This window comes from Vidua macroura, chromosome 3 (assembly GCF_024509145.1).
Source record: "Vidua macroura isolate BioBank_ID:100142 chromosome 3, ASM2450914v1, whole genome shotgun sequence".
In the NCBI taxonomy this organism is placed as follows: Eukaryota; Metazoa; Chordata; class Aves; order Passeriformes; family Viduidae; genus Vidua; species Vidua macroura.
Window position 1 is genome coordinate 3,314,013 of NC_071573.1, and position 18,896 is coordinate 3,332,908.

Consider the following 18,896-nt stretch of genomic DNA (forward strand, 5'->3'; position numbering starts at 1 on the left):
CTTCTCACATTCATGCTCTGCGCACAGAAACACACATAACTCCTCTACCCTGTCAGTCTGATACTGTTGTGCTGGATTTTATTCTGTATCTGATAATAACCTCCCGGGTTTTCTTCCCACCATGTCGCTCCTGTCACGTTTTAGTTGGACACCTGTCACTGTGGTCTGTCAGCACACACATATCATGTACACAAAATAGGCAGTGATGGATAATAGGTGCACATGAAGAGAGAGATATCATCTCTGGTGGCAGCTTCTTCAGCTGTCAATGAGTACATCAATGTGCAATTCAATACGAATCCCTGCCTCAAATAGCCTTTGCTAGCAGTAATATTTTCTTCCTTATATCTGGAATCTCTGAACAGATTCCAGCTTGATTTTTATCTGCCACAGAAGGATATTTGTGCAATTATATCATCCTGACAGTTCCACTGATAGGAGATATTGAATTCTCTTGTGTGGTAAGAGGCCTGAGTTAGTGATTGCAGGCATGTCTATGAATAATCAAGTTAAAAATGCAATGAAAATGGACCTCTGGTAATGAAGAGACAAAATGTTAGCAAAGTAGCATGTGGAAAAACGTTTGATTTCTCTTGAATATAGATGTACTTAAGGATAGAGAAGTTAGCATTTATCTTTGAGCTGTTTTGTATAATGTTGTATATTTGTAAGTAATCTATTTAAAATGCAATCTATTTCAGTTACCTTCTAACTATCCAGACGACAAACAGAAGTAAATTTCCATTCACTAAAGGTTATCCTGTTTAGAAACTAAAGCCCTCCTGAAGTTGTCCAGGGCACCAGGAATGCACAAATGCATATTCTGTTTTTAGCTGAATCTTCTTGCTGTTACATTGTTGGGTAATTAGCATAAGACTAAGGGCTGTGTTTTCCTTCAACCAACCTGAAAGTCCTCAAACTTTTATATAGGAGCAGCTTTTCTGCAGATGTTCACATAATAAATGAGCTTTTCTAAATCATTATTATATTTAGTAATTGAAGAAAGAGGTTTTCAAGATCTTTGAATTGGGCACTGTTCTAAATGCTGCATATTTGTATGCATGTATGATACTCTTTCATTGGGTGAATAGATTACTTTAAAGTTCTTCTTTTTTCTTCCAGGTAGAAATGCTGCAAAGCATATATAAACATGGCTTAGGTAAAACAATATATTCTGGGCAACAGGAGAACTTGGTAGGGATTTTGTGTGGTTGGGATTTTTTTAAGCCAAGTGCAGACTTGAGTCCCATGACTTAGGAATGGTAACTATCATCTCTTTGCTAATATATTTTAATATTTTAAATTAATGCTAATATTTTTAATATTTATATTTTAATTGGAATTCTGTCTATTATATACTAAAAATCTCAGGATGCTTTCATTTCACAGCAGCATCTATTATGTGGTATTTTTTTTTTTTCAAACTTTGTTCTTAGATGATAAGTAACTTTTCAGGTTTTACTGACTGGCAATTCAGCTCAAGTAGAAATACTCCTCAGTTGAACTTTTTGTCTTCCTCTTTCACCATGCTAATAGTAAATAATAATAAAAAAAAATTAATAATAATAGTAAAAATAATAATTCTGGTTTGGCATGGTCTTTCAAGATGATAACCTCTCCTTTTCCCAACCTGTTGGTATTAAATTTGTTACATGTTGCTGAAGAAGGCACAAGGTAGTACAATGTTAGGTTAGGACTAGAGTATCTTGAGCTTGATCCCCTAAGTTTCTTGCTGTGTTTTATTGGGCAGCACATCCCAAAGTATTTTGGGCTTTGACTTCACTTTGATTCTCAGCCTGGTATCACCAAACAGTGTCATGTTCCAGAGTGTAACAAATTGAGTGAATTCAGTTTGCAATCCCATCTCTAAGTGGTGTAACCCAGCCCAGGGTGGAGAATCAAAGTCTTAATTAGTTGAACTTTGTCAGTCTGCAAAGGTTTTACAATATCTGCAATTATAGATCATTGTCTCACAACACTGTCTGGACTGCTTGTCTTCAGTATGAGCACTGTGATTAACAGGTTCTGCTGCTTTAGTCTATTTGCAAAGTATCTTTAAATTATTGTTAAAACCAGTAAATAATGGATTTGAACTAGCTGTGAATTATTTCAAGAAATTATTCACTTAATACCAGCATAAGATTTTATGAAAATCACTTTTTGTTCAGTGCTTCTTTCCAAAGACAGTAACTTGTATGCACAATACTATTTGAAATAAATAAAAAGCAGAAATATGACTATTTTACATACCTTGGTGTATGTAGCTGCAGATGTGGATGACTTATTATATCCACTGGAGATAATGTGCAGTTCCAGGTCTCTGTGACAGCTGGAGGTCTGTGTGTTAAAGAAAGTGTAGCTTGGCCAAAGTGTTGCTAGTGTGTGATAAGGATTACGCAGTGTATTTGGGTTTTTCTTGGGAGAAAAAGCTGGGGTGATGTAAAATTTGGACTGAAGTCTAAGAAGAGGTTTTCTAGAATGTGACAGTAGGTTAAAAATGTAAGAATCTTCATATTGTTGAGCTAAGACTTGTATTACAGCTGGAATGTTGTACAGGTACTGGAGTTGTGTCCTGTGGTAGAAGCCAGAGTTGATACAGCCAGGTGAAATGAGGAAATGAGATTCTGTATTTATTTTGTGCTTGTGGGGTTTCATTGACAATATTTCTATTTCTTTTCTCCTTTAAGTGCTGGTGGGTTTATGCCTTAAGTTAGTTGTCTGTTCTTTAGCCAAAAGGGAGAAGTTGATAGTGGAAAATAAAACTTTGTCACACATTTGTGGGTGTGTGTGCACTTTTCCCAGAAACTTGATTATTGTTAATCAAAGGAATTGGTCCTTAATTTTCTTTGTAGCTGTGGTACTCGTTGATGCGTTTCCTGTGTTTGTATCAGATGAATCTGTGCACATGGCTGTCACTTGATTTGGCAGTGATTTATGTCATCTGATGAGGAGTTGTAATGGGGCTGCATGTTTTGCTTCATAGGTTTTTTTCCTTATATACAGGATGTATCTGGGATTTTGAGAAGCAGATATCTCTTTCCAGGAAATTTTCTAATAATTTCTAATAATCTCCTTTCCTTTCTAAATAGGTACCTCTGAGAATATTTTTTCTATTATCCCTCTAAAATTGCTTTTCTGCAAAAACTGGAAAAAATATAACAAAAGTGAGCGTAAAATATTCCTTGTGACCCTTTGCCTTACAGTCCTCAGTGGCACTTGAGCTGTGTCAATCAATCCTGCAGGACCTGAAACAACAAATGCTGTGCTTTGATCCCTTGAGGCAGGAGGAGGATGTCACAGGGCCAGACTTTTTTGGGAAATCAAATGAAGCACGTCCTGAACTCCAGACTTACGACTTCGCTTACGTGTTTAACCGTAGGGTTCCAATTCCTGTTTTCCAATCAGTTTTCCAGAACCACCTGCATGGCAAAGGCTCTGTAGTCCTGTGGGAGGTAGAAGAGCTGTATTAACTGATTTGTTCCCACTTTTCAGTGGCTGCTGTTAGTGATGGTAGAGAGCTTTTCAACTTCTATGGCAGCAGCTTGTGCTGAACACCCAAGGCCAAGCTCCCGTGAAAATGGATGGGTGTTACAGCAATTTGCACTAATTTTGATTTTTTTCCCCTGCTAAATAAAACCTTTGACAAAATCCATCAAGGACTGAATATTAAGAAGCTTATTTTAGCTGGGATTTTCAACTCCTAGTTTTTGTGACTGTGGCAGTCGTGATACAGTCTCTGCTACATTTGTATTGTTGCATAATCTTTTAAAACCTGTCGTGTATTTCCCTGTCCTCTTCTTCTCCCACCTTGTGTACAAAAGGCAGTTCCTTGGAGAGAGGTAGTGCCATGGTTAAGACTTCCATATGCTTGCATCTCTTCACTGGAAATACTTCTGGATGTGGAGCTGTGGATTTAGTCCCACTTTCTTTCTTTCTCTTGTAACAGTGGATGTTTATGTTTTCTGTCAAAACTTCAAGATATTCAATGGAAACTGATGGATATATGAAGGAAATAACAAACACAAGTGGAACAACAAACTCCATTCGTGGTTTCTTCTTGTCACTTGCTGTTTCATTTCATTTCACCTGTTGTGTTTTTTTACTTAACCACCGGGGTTCCTCTTAAAATCAACAGATTTTAAGCTTAAGATTCTTGCTTCCCAGAATGGTCTCTGAAATTGTGCATTCACCTTACATAGCATTCAACCATTCATACATTTCTGTTCAAAAATTCATACATTTCTGTCCCAACATAGAGGTGTCATCCAGTTTTGCTTACAGCCTTGCAAAATTTTCTGGCAAAGATCAGAGTTGAATTGTTTCAAAGCAGAAAAAGTGGATTTTAATCCATTTTGGAATTAAAAAAGAAAGGGAAGATGTTTTCAAATTGCATTGTCTTTACTTTGATGGAAAATTTGGGGAAAGAAAAGGGAAGACCTCAATTACAAGTGTGGAAGGACATAGGTAAATATTCTGTGATATTTCAAATACTGATCTAACTAAATGTTATGAACTAAATTATGAGTTTTAAATTTCTAATGTATTCTGCAGGTCTGCTAATAGTGATGAGACAAACCAAAGTGACAGTAAAAGAGAAGAGAGTTTCAGAGCATGAAGGCTCTGGAAGGATCTGTGTGAACTTGTACATTTGTTGCAGAAAGGTAATGATGCTGCTGTGGAAGAGACATCAGCACATGCAAAAAAAAAACCAAAAAACCAAACCCCATTATTTCTGAAAAATGCAGAGCAAATGGGTTTTCTGTACTTGGAGAAGTCAAGGCCTCCTATAAGCAGAGTAGCCATTCCCAGTAATGGAATGTAAAATGCATAAATGGCTACTAGTGGCCTACAAAAAGTCTGAATGTTTAGGAAATAGTTTTGTGAGAACCTCAGAGAAGGCATTTGGAAAAAAGGCTTTGCTTTTTCATCCCTTCCTTGGTGAAGGAGAGGCTGAGTGTGTAACCTAACGTCGATTGTGTACATGAATCCCTTCCCAGCTGCAGAAACTGAGAGCAAAATTGCAAAAACTGAGAGCAAAATTGCACCTCTTCCTGTTGAGCAGACACCAGGTGAAACACTTAGCAGGGTGCCATAGCTCTGGAGCAAATCTGAAATACGGTCTTTTGACAAGCTGTACCTCTTCATGGGAATGCTAATGGCAAATTGGCCACATAAGGAACCTGTTGTAGAGAACTTGGAACTGTTAAATTGGTGAAACATCAGCTGACAGACTTGTGTAGTACATAGTTCTCAATGATAATAATAATTATATTAAATAATAATAATTCTCCCTGGCTTTTCCTGGCTTTTCCTCAGTGTCCATCCTGATTTTCAAAATGGCACTTCAGAGTAATGCAATTGAATTCTGAAATGTAATTATTTTAATTTCACACATACACACACACAACCTTCCCAAATAAGAACATTCACATTGAGTAATCAAAGTATCAGTTCCTTAAATTCACATGTTTCTTCAGCCCAAATGTTTTTACATTTTTTGGGCTTGGATGACATTTGATGTACTTGAATTTTCAACATATATTTAGCATCTATTTTAAGTCTATTTAAGATGTATTTAAGTCTATTTTATGAGGTGAAGGAACAAGGAATCTTGTACTAAAAGTTGAAATGCTTTTTGTTTTCCTCTGTTTTGATGGTTTACTTGTCCACTATGCTTCCTGATGGGTTGATCATATTTTATATTTTGAGTTAAACATAACATGAAATAAAAGACGAGGGCCTTTTAGCTTCTGTGTCTTTTAAAATGTACTTCCAAGAGAATGCTAAAGGCTTTTTGTAAATAATTATCTGGTATCTGGGGTTTGATATTTGACATGTGCTATTTTATGTAACTTTTTAAAATTAAACTGAGAAGGCATAATTAAACTTTGAGTGGAGAAAAGGTTTTTATCATTGCTTCAGTAAGATTTAAGTTCTGTTCCACTGTCAGTGCAACTAACACTCCTGCTGTAATGTAGATGTAAATAAACAAATAACTGTATGAGTATTTTTACTGCACTGTGCTCAAGATTATCTGAGTTTATATGAAAGCAAAATGACTTTTCAAATTTCAGTGCATTGAAGCTGTGTATATATGTTCAGGAATATGGCATGTGGAGTTTCCTTCAAAGTTCAAGTGCAAGATGCTTTTTAATCTTCTAGCATTTCTCAGAAGTGCATAGTGTTCCCTGCAGTTATCCCCATGTACTGTCCCAGATGATTTCCTGATGCTTGCTAAAAATTAAAGTTTCTAGATATGAGAACACTTTCTTTTGTCCCCAGTACACTGCTGCTTTGGGCTGAGGTGTTTTTTGGTTTTTTTAGGAATTACAAGAAGTCAGAGAGTGCTCTCAGGTATCTCTATGCTGTTGAGCCACCTTCCAGGATTGGTTTGTGGCAAAGTGCCAGCAGACCTGCCTGCCTTGGTCAGAGAAGAAACCCTGTTGGTTTTTATTGTTGAGAACAAAATAGCTCTGTCTTCTGTGTATTGAAGCTGTGGTCTTGATTCCCAGAGGAATTGGGGAACTTGCAGTTCACAAATTTCAGTGCTTAGACTTAATCTTCTGGGAAGACAGAAGTCTAGGTTGTGATGCAAACCCTAAAATACAAGACTTCACATCTGTCATGACACCTGCTGGAATGGTTGTATCTGCATATTCTCATATGTATTTTCTATCCCTGTATTTCCAGAGAGATGCTTCTCTGACAGTGTAAGAGGTTGACTACCACAGTCTAATTGTGCACTGCATGAGAAGGATTTCTTTTTTATCTCTTTGGAATTTATAAATACGTAATCCTTGTGGTATGCAACAGGTAGAACAAAATACCTTGTGTTCCACTTGTTGATGTCTCTTCAGAAATTATGGCCTAGAATGTAGAGTACTTTCTTTTTTTTGGAGACTTCCCTAGCAGTCTATTCTCCAGGTTTGTTTTCCTTGAATGAACAGGGTCTTGTGCCTGTAGTATTATGAATCATATGAATGATAAGCCAATATTTTCTCATAAGATTGTTAAAACCCACAATCTCTGTAATACTACTGATAATCAGAAGTCTGCACTTCCTTCACTTAATATTATAATACATTTTGTAGTATACAGTGCACTTCCTGTATAAAACCAAACAAAAGCAAACAACCCCAAAACAAAACCCCCCTCACCACTTACTCAGCATCTCCCTGGTTTCTTCATTAGGGGGCACTGCACAGCTATAGAAGAATGAGTAGGATTTGCAGAGATATTTTCTAGGTGCTTTTCAGTGATGCCATTTCACTTTCCACCTTTTCTAAACTATCCAAGGGCAGTGTAAGATGAAATCATTGCTTTAATTTACACTGAATTCTGGTTAAGTCTGGTTTTGGTAATTGTACAGTACCATGCTGGAATATAAACTTCCAAATTCCTATGTCCAGAGAAGTGTCCCCATAGTGGTTCAGAGTACTGCTTGATTTGCCATTTGTATTGGTGTTATGCAGAAGACAACACACATTTCTGCACAGCACTTTCTAAATGTTAAACCTGGAGCATAATTACACTCACTGGATTTTGATTTCATTTCTGTTTACCATTGGAAATAGGATTACTCCCAATGGATCCTGTTGGGAAAGTATTAACTGCTTTCTCCATATGCAAGTATGTGTTTTGCTTTGGGACATGGATAAATACCTACATTTTTGCAACTGGAGAGAGATTGCTGTAAAAAGCAACATAAGAGCAGAATGCTTTGCAGTAATGAATGTTAATGATAATCTTTATGAGTTTTGTTTCTGAAGAGAATGTACAGAATATTGTAGGACCTAGTAAGGCTTATTTTCAAGGAGACCACGCTTAAACAATCTCTTCCACTGCTCAAGAGTAGCAACCCAGAAACTATAGGAAATTCAGCCAGACTGTTTGGATGGAAGTTTGTAAAAAGGCAGCACACAAGGCAAAGAGCCTTCTCTGAATGCTTGTGCAGGAAAGATGCAAAATCTTAGAGGTAGTTACAGCTTTTTCAAAGCTTTCTTTCAAGACTTCTGGCAGTGGTGCTGTACCTGCCTCATTGGTCTGAAGTCCTCTCTGAACCCAGATCTGCAAAACTGAAGCAAAGGGGAGATGATACCTCCACGAAATCTGGAGAGTAGGGGAATTATGAAGATGGTAGTCTTTTCCTTCTTTGATGATATCATGTCCCTGAGATCTTTTGGGGAGTAATGCTTGTTGTGGTGCATTCTCAGACTTATTTCAGTGGTTGTTACTCAAGTAGGCTCTCCCACCTAATGCTGCTTAGGTTGAGAGTACAACAGATGACAATACATGAACCAAAGCTGCCTAAAATAAACTTTGTGGTCATCCCTATGGCTGAAAACAAATAAAGTAGTCTTTGGCATTAAGGGCTGTTGCATTGAATGATTAACTCTAGTTAGGGAAAAATTAGTGCTGTTTTCTGACCCATTAAAATATCAAAGATGACTGTTGTACTCTGTTGGATTTTGGAGAACAATGCTTATATTTTACACTGGAATCAAACAGCACAATTTTACTTTTTCCAAGGGTGTCTCATTCTGGTTCATGCTGGCCTTCGTTTCACTTCTACCACCAAAACAAACCCTTCAATTGTGTGGAGCTAATTCTTGGTGTGTGATAGTCCAAAATGCTTGTCTATTAATAATTCTGCAGGTGTTATTTCAGTTTGACACCTAAACCACAACTGTAGTCACCTATTTTTTCCCTCATGTGAAACGTTTCAGTGCTTAAATGAAGATTTGAGATGCAAATCTTCAATTTAAGTGATCTTAAACATGGCAAATCTTGTTTTAAAAATTTACCTGTCATAACAATAGTTAGACACAAAATATTAAGTGTTAATCCTTCTTACCCAGTTTTAGTTTAGTTTTTAGATTTAAAACTCATTGTGGCTCTGGGCAACTTGATTTGTGTTGGCTCTGCAGTTGTGCTGGAGGTTGGCTTGAGATAATTTCCAAGGTCCCCTTCCACCTGATTTATTAATTAGACTGTTATTCGTGAGGTGAGAGTCCTTGTAAGCTTCTTTTTTTTAAATGTGATGAAGGAATTCTGCTAAACTTTGGGTCCAGCTTGCCTGTTCCAGGATGTTGATGTGTTACAGACTGATTTGATCTTGTTCCATAGTATGGTGTGTACGGGGATCTCCTCCCTTGCTTGTTCTTCTTAAGATTTAACACCTGAAATGGGTTCCATTAAGGAGCTGTAAGGTAAATCCAATGAGTTTGAGATAAATACTGCGTGTCTGAGTGTGTATTTTAGTGAGATTAGGCTCTTAGCAGAGAGTTGTCTCTCACCTGTGTCAGTAGCACACCTGGTTATTACCATTAACTTTTATAACAAGCAGGAGCACGGAAAATCAGCAGATGGTTAGATTTCTTCTTCCTGGGTCAAACTTCTGGATTTGCACATACCAAAATGCTTGTAACACTTCCTGTCTTTGACTTTCAATGTTCACAGCAATTGGAAGAAAAAAGTGAGGATGAAGAGGATAAGGAGTGCTTGAAGCAAGCAATAACTGCCCTGCTAAATCTTCAAAGCAGTATGGAACGGATATGCTCCAAAAGCCTTGCAAAACGAAGGCTTAGGTAAACGTTTCCGGTTTTTCTGCTCTCTGCTCTTAATGCTTTGCTATAAATCCAGGGCTCCCGGTTTCCTCTTTTAGTAAACAATGAACAAAATAGTTTGTGACAAGCCTGCTTTTTCAGAGGAAGTGACATCAAAGCCAAGATAATTTGTTATTGTTTTAAAACAGTTCTAATTTCTATGTGTCCTTGCAAACTGGTAGTTGAGACGTTCTGAGAATTCACTGGTAAGTAGAAAGTTATGGCATTGGTGGGTTAATTGGGCTCAGATAATAAATAAAAAAATATTCTAAAAGTACCTTTCTGTATAGTTAGAAGGGAATGTTCTTGAATTTGAAACTACTCTTAAAATTGTTTCAATATTTTTGTTGCCAGACAATTTTTGTGCTGTCAAGGGTAACCTTTAGGCTTGAACATGAATGCATTTAACAGCTTGGTTTTTTTCTGAATGTACTTGTTTCAAATTAATGCCATCTAGAATTGTTCTGTTGGTTATGGAAGTGAGTGGCTTGTTGGGCTAAGAAGCACTCACAGCTTGCCTGCCTCTGGTTGTTTGTGTTTAGGTAAAACATCTATTGCTGAAGATAAGTAGAAAATCTATCAGATGAGATCCTTTAGTTAAGACTTTGCAATGGTGCTGATATTGAATGATGAAATTGCATTCTCAGTGGAATACTCATGTCTCAGAAGGATGATGTGGTGGTTGTGCTTTTTTAAATACATGTGTACTAATAGGCTGCCTTTTTCCCATCCTCCACTGAAGTGAATCCGCATGCCGGTTCTATACTCAGCAGATGAAGGGGAAGCAGCTAGCAATTAAGAAAATGAATGAAATCCAGAAAAACATTGATGGTTGGGAGGGTAAAGACATTGGACAGTGCTGTAACGAGTTCATCATGGAAGGAACACTCACACGTGTAGGAGCAAAGCACGAGAGACACATATTCCTGTTTGATGGCTTGATGATTTGCTGTAAGTCAAATCATGGCCAGCCAAGACTTCCTGGTGCTAGCAATGCAGAATATCGACTCAAGGAGAAGTTCTTCATGCGAAAGGTACAAATCAATGATAAAGATGACACTAATGAGTATAGACATGCTTTTGAAATCATCTTAAAAGATGAGAACAGTGTTATTTTTGCTGCTAAATCAGCTGAAGAGAAAAACAACTGGATGGCAGCATTGATATCTTTGCAATATAGAAGCACGCTGGAAAGGATGTTGGATGTGACAATGTTACAGGAAGAAAAAGAGGAGCAGATGAGATTTCCAAATCCTGAGCTTTATAGATTTGCAGAACCCGACTCTGAAGAGAATATTGTGTTTGAAGAGAACATGCAGCCCAAATCTGGAATCCCCATCATCAAGGCAGGAACTGTTGTGAAGCTCATCGAGAGGCTGACATACCACATGTATGCAGGTGAGGCACTTGGTTTGTGCAGCCAAAACTCAAGGTAGTAACTCGTTCATGCTTCTCTTCCTGTGTTAAATACACACAGCAAAATGCATAAAGTGAGTGAGAAGTGAATATGCTTGGCAGTTCACATGGGATGTTGCATGTGCACAAGATTGTTCCCATGCAAGGGATGGGGGTGGGGGCCTGCAGCAGTTGAGCTCTAGACAATACTTTTTCCTTTGTGCCCCAAGCTACAAGAACTGCCTTCCCTCCAGACTTCTAAAGCTGGGTGACACAGGAAGGGCCAGCACTGTGGGAGAGAATTGTGGGCCCAGTGTTTCCAGTTCAGGGTTGTACTCTATCAGCTATTACCTGTGTCCATGCTGACATATCATGGAAAGACCAATATCAACTGGATAGGTGCAGTCACTTGCATCCTTTGGCCTCAGCACTTTGCCTTAATCAGAACTTCAGTGAGGATTTGATTTAAGGACTTTTGACTTGGGGTTTCTATTTGTGTTGAAGTCATGTTAAAGACATTCATGTGGTTATCCAGGCTGACCTCAGTGTGTGTGGTTCTTCTTGATAGCAGCCCAGGATTTTCATAAGCTGTGCTGCAAAGCATGGGCTTGTGTTTGGGGTTTGAATTTTTTTTCCTGATTCTGTCTGTGTCTCAGTTATTCTGAAACTTCATGCATCTTGGTGCTTTTAATTTTCAATTATTTTTTTTCCTTCCTTTTTACAGTCTTAATTGTTGTAGGTTGTTCTGCAGCTCAGTCCTAGATAGATCAGGAATATTTGTTTGAAAGAAGTGAGGAGTAAGCAGAATTTAATTCCTATAGTTTAGTACTATGTTTACTTTTTTTAAATACTTATATTTCTTCAATCCATTACTATTCTTGCTCTTCTTTAATTTCCTTGAATTTTCCTAACATTTACTAGAAAGCCAAATGCAATATTGTGCTGGCAGTTTTTACCTGAGCAGTTTTATACCTCTCTTCATTTTCTTGTAACTTTATAAACTTCTAGCTCTTGACTTTGATTTTTATAAGCATGATTTATTGTAAAATCAACATCATTTTATGTCATAAGTGTTAAAAGTTAAAATCAAACAACTCAGCCTTAGAGAAAGGAAGACACTTTTCTATTATTACTTTTAAATCTGGCATTGTTTTTGCCAAAGAATTAGCAAAACCTATTGTATGAGAAAACTGAGAATATGGCTACTGAGAGGTGGCCTGAAAGACTTTGACCAAAAGGATAAAAATAGTTGTCTTATAATGTATGCAGCTTGTCTTTGTAGCCTTAAACATCTTAGTGGATGTGATGCTGCACTGCTACATTGTGCATAATTTCTTATCTTCTATTCCTTCTGTCTTATAATTGGTTATCTGTGAGGAAAAACATCATTGTTCTCACCATTCTGTGCAGTCTTTTCCAGGGCAGCAAAGAAATAAAAGATAGAGTGACTCAACCAAAAAATGCTCTGTTGTACAGGAAACATGGTCCACTTGTGATGTAAATCATCCAGGGTTTTGTTGCATCTTGTGAGATGCAGTGAGTAGGGCAGCAGCTCTGCAGAGTACCAGGTTAGCTCTTTCACAAGTGTATCAGCTGAGTTCAAGGCTTCTCCTCTGCTTGGAGACCTGGGAAGATGAGTGCCTTGCTGGTATGTAACCAAACAGCTACAGACTGTAGAAGTGCTTTTCTTGCCCCACACAGGGTTGGGTATGTGTGATGGTAATCTTAAAAGTCTTTATTGGCTTTATATTCAGATGCCAGAACAGCAAGTATTTACCTTTCTGAGGCAATTTTTCTGAGATTCAGTGTGGCTTGTTGTGGCAGCCCTTGATCTGCCAGTCTAAAGACAGTACTTATTATAGCTGTGGCTTTTCTCTAGGGTTTTTATCTTTGTAGGTCAAGTGGTGTAAGGAATAATTACAGGTGCACTTTGCAAAGGTGCAAAAACAAATTTGTTGCAGTTTAGTTAGTTGCTGTAGTCAAATCAGGTCTCAATTTTTTGTAATATATGATGAGCCACACAGTCTACCTCATTTGTAGATACGGGTGTTGGACCTTTTACTTGCCATCCCTCACCCCCTTGACAAATGAGAAACCATTTTATCAGCCAGTATTTCTTTGCTGTGCAACAGGGACAGCTCTAAGGAAACAATTCTGCCAAGGGTGGGAGGCATCCAGCTTCTACAGCAGCTCAGACAGGGAGACAGCCCTGATGGCCACCTGGTCATGAGGTGTGGCAGACTGTCCAAACTATCCTGTGGTGGAGCAGCAAAACAGAGAGAAATCTCCTCTGCAAAAGCAGCTTTCCTTGTATTTTTACATGAGAGAAACTGTCCTGCAATTAGAAGTTCAGGTTCTGACCCTATTTGCATATTCTGGTGGGTTTTCTTTGTTTTAATGTGTTTCTGCATTCATTATCTCCTCTTGCCCAATTCTTGTTTAAGAGCAGCTGGATTAGGTGGTACCAACATTTTAAAGTCTTGGCTTTTTTTTTTTTTTTATCTATAGGGCAGCACTCTTCTATTTTTAAAGCTTTGATATGTTGAGTGCTTGTGCGTCATCATAGTGTCCGTTTCCTTTCTTAAGGAATTCAAGGGTGATTATTTATAAATCCTCGTAGAACAGTTATTGTTCTTTTTTAGCTTTCAAATTGGCTGCATTGAAGAGAGAATTATCACATGAGCAGACATCCTGGCTAACTGGTGTTGTCTGTATTTTTTTAACACTTACTCATATATTGTACACTATTTTGAGTCACAGTCCTTGCTAGTAAGATAACAAAGTTAGATTTGATTTTCTGATCTACGTCGTTTGAAATTCAATATGTATTGTGGATTTATATGCTGACCCTACCTGTAAATAACAATAGCTACGACTCAGAGCTTGCAGTGATCTGAAAATCTTAATTGCTATGGAAATTCTATTTTTCATGTAGACAAAATCTCTTAATTAGAGCAGATGCTGTGTACAGATTGCAAGCTGTGAAAGCATGAGTTACTGTGCTTGTTTAGCACAGCAGAATTTGTGTATTTTCATGATGAAGATGATGTGAACAGGGATGACCTTCTTTCTGCAAAAAGTATTGGAGTTCTGCCTTTGAAAATAATTTTAGACTGTACAGTTTCAAGGACTGGTGGGAGAGGGATTATGATTAGAAAAATGGAGTAATGAAGGACATGTGAGAAGCAGAACAGCCAGTTGTTTAAGAATGAGAATTATCATGCAACAAAATTCCAAGGAAATGCTGTGTTACATGGCACAGTTAAGGTATGCAGCACTTCACAGTAAACTGTTGCCCAAATGAACAACTCAGTAGGATCTAAGGAAGTTGGAATGTTCATTCAAATGTACAACATGCTGGTAAAGAGTTAAGGAGGATTTTAATGCACCTCCTAAAAATCCATATTCCAGGAAACAAATCCAGTAGAGCATTAGGTCAAATAATGCAGCCTTTTTGTCCTACATGTTACAGCCTACAGGAATTCTTGCTTCAAGTCCTGTGAGCTCCTCTTCAGCCACTCTGTGTTAGGACAATTACCAGCTGGGGTTTGGTTTTCAAATCTGGATATGGATTTAATATGCAAAGCTGTTGCAATCTGCTCATTAATTCTGTTCAGTGATAACAGTGTTAGCCTTGTTTCTAGTCAGCTCTATGCAGTGCCAGTGAGCTGTCACTGCATTTCCTCATATTTGAAAACAAATGGGTTTGCTTTTGTAATTATGAGAGACACTTTGGTTTTCTGGTTGTTTTGATTGTTTTTAAGACACATTTTCATATTTTAAAATAATTGATATGTAATTAGTAATTTTAAATGGAATCAGTTGATTTTCTAGAAGTGAAATAAATAACATAGCTGTCAGGTGAAAAAATATCTAGGCTGCCTTAACCATGCCTGGTTATCAGTTGTGCCAGTTTAGGGGAAATATTCTCCCCTGGAAGAGGCCTTTTCTATCCACTGCAAAGTTACTTGATGTGTTTTTTGAGTTCTCTTGTCCCAATCACTGTCAAAACCAAGGTTGTTTACTTATAAATAAAATCATCTATTCATTAATTTCAAAGTCATTGGAAAAGAATCTTGTCTTTTAAAAATCGAAGGGGGGGGGGAAAGTCATTGTTGTGAACCTTCAACAGAATGAAAATTGTTTTTAAATTCTGCTTAAGTTCTCCTATTTTAGGAGGTTTTGAATTGTTACCAAAGCCATTTCGGTTTGCATCATCTTCTCTGTAAATTGATAGGGTGACATCCTTAATTTAAATGGATAATTGAAGTTATTGTAAAGAAAAAAAAAAAACAGGTAATTGCTGACATAAGTGTAAAATTATTCTTTGTCTTAGATCCCAACTTTGTTCGGACTTTTCTCACAACATATAGATCCTTCTGTAGACCTCAAGAGTTGCTGAGTTTGCTAATAGAAAGGTATGCCACTGTTAAAAATACTGTTCTTATGAAGTGCATTTTTTCTTTTTATGTGGACTGTGTAAGATTCTGGCTTTCCAGCTGGTTTTGAGTCGCTTCAAACACCTTTTAAAAAGTTGTCCAATTCAAGGATTGCCAGTAAAATGTACAAGTTTATATCGAGAAGCTTGTGCCCGAGGCTGGTGTAACAGAGGCTTAGTGCTTACACCCATCTTGTGTGCTAGATTTGAAATTCCAGAGCCTGAGCCCACGGAAGCCGACCGTATAGCCATGGAGAACGGAGACCAGCCCCTTAGCGCAGAGCTGAAACGGTTTAGGAAGGAGTACATTCAACCTGTGCAGCTGCGGTGAGTGCTGCATCCCTGCAGCCAGCCCAAAGTCCTCCTCAAGTGCCTTTCCTGCTGCCTTTCCTGCAGCTGCTCTGACGGGGAAGATAGGCTGAGCTGTAGAGTGTTTATTTATGCTTTGCTTTTGCAGAGTATTAAATGTGTGTCGACACTGGGTAGAGCACCATTTCTATGACTTTGAGAGAGATGCTGACCTTCTGAAACGTTTGGAGGAGTTCATTGGAACAGTAAGAGGTATTTACAGTTCCTTAAGTGCTGACATTTATCCTAAAGCATCCCGTTTCAAGGACATGGAGCGTGATCAATTTTGCTTTCAGGAAAAACAGGACAGACTGCTTATTAAATACTTCATAAAGAGCGTGAAATAAACTTCCCTTAAGCCCACACACATGCTATTATTCAAAATCTAGCTCTTGTTCAGAATAATGATTGTTATTTACATAAATTGAGTTTTGTTGTAGAGGGACTGAAATTAAATTTACATTATGTTAAATATGTTAATTACATAAATGACTTTTGTCATAGAGGGACTGAAATAATGAAAAATAATACGAACAGAGTCATGATCAGGACAGAGTAATTGCTTTGATTGTCATTTTAAACTTTACACGGTGAAGTTGGATGGTGGAAACCATTATTTCCTTGAAACAAGAGTTTCCAGCTACTTCACAGTGCATATGAGAACTGTAGGACACCTAGCCTGTTGTGATTGTACAGACTTTTCCTGTTTCCTTTTAAAGAAAGCCAAGACAGACACAGGAGCAATTTGTAGGAAAAGACTATGTCAGAGAAGTACTTAGTGGTTTATTTAGCCACTAAAAAGAGGGGAGAATGAGGCAGCTAATTCAGTGGGTGTTACTGTGAAATTTTTAATGGACTGGTGCATGAAATTCTTATGGTGCAGAGCTAAAAAGGCATTTGGCCTTTCAATTTTATTCTCTTTGATGGTAAATGCTCTACAGGAAGAAGCTTCTCCCTGTTTGTTATTTTGACTTTCTAGGTTATCTGAGGTAATCATGTGCTCTTGCCCATACTAGAAAGTTCAAGGTGTTTGCAGAAGTGCATTTTGGGCAAAACAAAGTTTGTTCCCAAAAACTCACTGTAAACTCAGAAAATAAAGGCACCTAAATCAGAGCAGGAGTCTAATTTGGGTATTCTGATTTGTGCTGGGGCAAAGTTGTGCTTAGCATTGGCTGTTGAGGAATTCCTTTTATCTTTGAATACTTCTACACTTGTGTAGAGAATGCCAATCTTCAGGAATATATGATTGCTTTAGTTTAGTAGGTTTTGGGGTTACATCCAAAGATTCCTGAATTATACTGATGTCTTAGGAAAAAACAGTATTAACTAAATAATAATTTTCTCTGTGTGCCAGGCAAAGCCATGAAGAAGTGGGTTGAATCCATCACAAAGATAATCAACAGGAAAAAGCAGGCACAAGCCATTGGGCCGAGCCACAACATCACTTTTGAGAGCCCCCCTCCAGCAATTGAGTGGCACATCAGCAAACCAGGCCACACAGAGACTTTTGACTTGCTCACTCTGCATCCCATAGAAATCGCTCGGCAGCTCACTTTGCTGGAGTCAGATTTTTACAGGTAACTTTCCTCTGCTGAGAAACACGTGGCACAAATCAAAATATTCCCTGTGCCTGAAATTGTTTCTGTGGGCCTCTGATGTAAAGCCCCACAGAAATTAAGGGACTTTACCAGAGGTGTGTGTTCATTTCCATTTTTCAGAGGAAGCTCTCTTAAACACAATATTTGTTTTATCCTCCCCAAGTTAATGTGCAGTATGTGTGACTGTTGCATACTGTTAATTGACTTGTGCTCCAGCTTTCTCTTGGTATTTTCTGAGTAGATCAACCTTTGAGAAGTATGAACAATTATTAAATCAGTTTTCTTCACATCCTGGTTTGTGTAGCAAATGAAGGACTGTGTCAGATCTCATCAGCTCTCTGTAAGAAATTATTCAGGCATTGGAAACTCACATTTTGTTACAGTGAATGGGATGGAGATTTCATTCTTCATTTAGATGAACAGAGATGCTTAAGAGTCACATAGATTAAGAAATATCTACAGTCTAAAAAAGAATATCAGTCGTTTAGTCATGAGGGCAGCCTAACATTGTATATGAATTTATTTCTAAATATGAATTCCAAATTCAGTGAAAATCAAGAGAGTTTGGAAAAATAATACCTTCTTTCCTGCTTTTAGTTACATTTGTTGATAAAACATCTCCTTTTCCAGAGCTGTGCAGCCATCAGAACTAGTTGGAAGTGTGTGGACAAAGGAAGATAAAGAAATTAATTCTCCCAACCTTCTCAAAATGATAAGGCATACAACTAACCTAACTCTGTGGTTTGAGAAGTAAGTGACTTTCCTGAATCTGCACCTATTCCATATCTGGACATTTACAGTCCATTCACAAGTGTACTGTGAAAAATTCTGTTCTGAGAGAATTCCTGTTTTGGTGTTTAGATGCTAAAACTGGTCCCTGTGAGAAATTTAACATAGTGGTCTCAAGCTTTTTATTCTTAGAATATTTTCAAATCTCTAAGACATTTTCAGAACTACCTCAAGTAATTTGATAAAATCGTATTTGTTTGTGTTACAACTTAGTATTTGACTTTGGAAACCTCATCAGCGCTTTAATACAAACCCCAATGTTCTTGTGTATTTAGATGCATTGTAGAAACAGAAAACCTAGAGGAAAGAGTAATTGTAGTGAGCCGGATAATTGAGATCCTGCAAGTTTTTCAAGAGCTAAACAACTTTAATGGTGTCCTTGAGATTGTCAGTGCTATGAACTCCGCAGCAGTTTATAGGTTGGATCACACATTTGAGGTACAGTGAAATGTTTTCCACTTTTGCTATGGCAGTGTCATGCAGGGTACCTTGGCTACACTGAAAGCCTGTCTTGTCAGTAAGCACCTGCTTCCAAGGAGCAAGGAAAGTAAATCCCTCGAGAAATTAATCAACCAGGGTGTAAGAGAGAGGGTTTTTTCCTTGTTTTCAGAAGCAAGAAATCCATGCCCACTTAAGAAAGACATCTCAGGATGGTGGGGCACTGTCCTCATGGTCCCTGATTCAAGTACCAGTGGGAGACCATTACTCTCAGTATTGTTGCTG

The 18,896-nt window shown here is 37.8% G+C and overlaps 1 protein-coding gene across 2 annotated transcripts in view; it reads left to right on the plus strand.

The window, feature by feature from the left end:
- SOS1 (SOS Ras/Rac guanine nucleotide exchange factor 1) overlaps positions 1-18,896 on the plus strand; it is a 44,093-nt gene that overhangs the window by 17,716 nt on the left and 7,481 nt on the right. For both annotated transcript variants that reach the window (XM_053973159.1, XM_053973158.1), the window contains exons 9-16: positions 9,460-9,587; positions 10,348-11,003; positions 15,337-15,418; positions 15,643-15,765; positions 15,896-15,999; positions 17,141-17,363; positions 18,015-18,134; positions 18,449-18,611. In XM_053973159.1, coding sequence (XP_053829134.1) covers positions 9,460-9,587; positions 10,348-11,003; positions 15,337-15,418; positions 15,643-15,765; positions 15,896-15,999; positions 17,141-17,363; positions 18,015-18,134; positions 18,449-18,611 — 1,599 coding nt within the window. The remainder of the gene's footprint in view (positions 1-9,459; positions 9,588-10,347; positions 11,004-15,336; positions 15,419-15,642; positions 15,766-15,895; positions 16,000-17,140; positions 17,364-18,014; positions 18,135-18,448; positions 18,612-18,896) is intronic.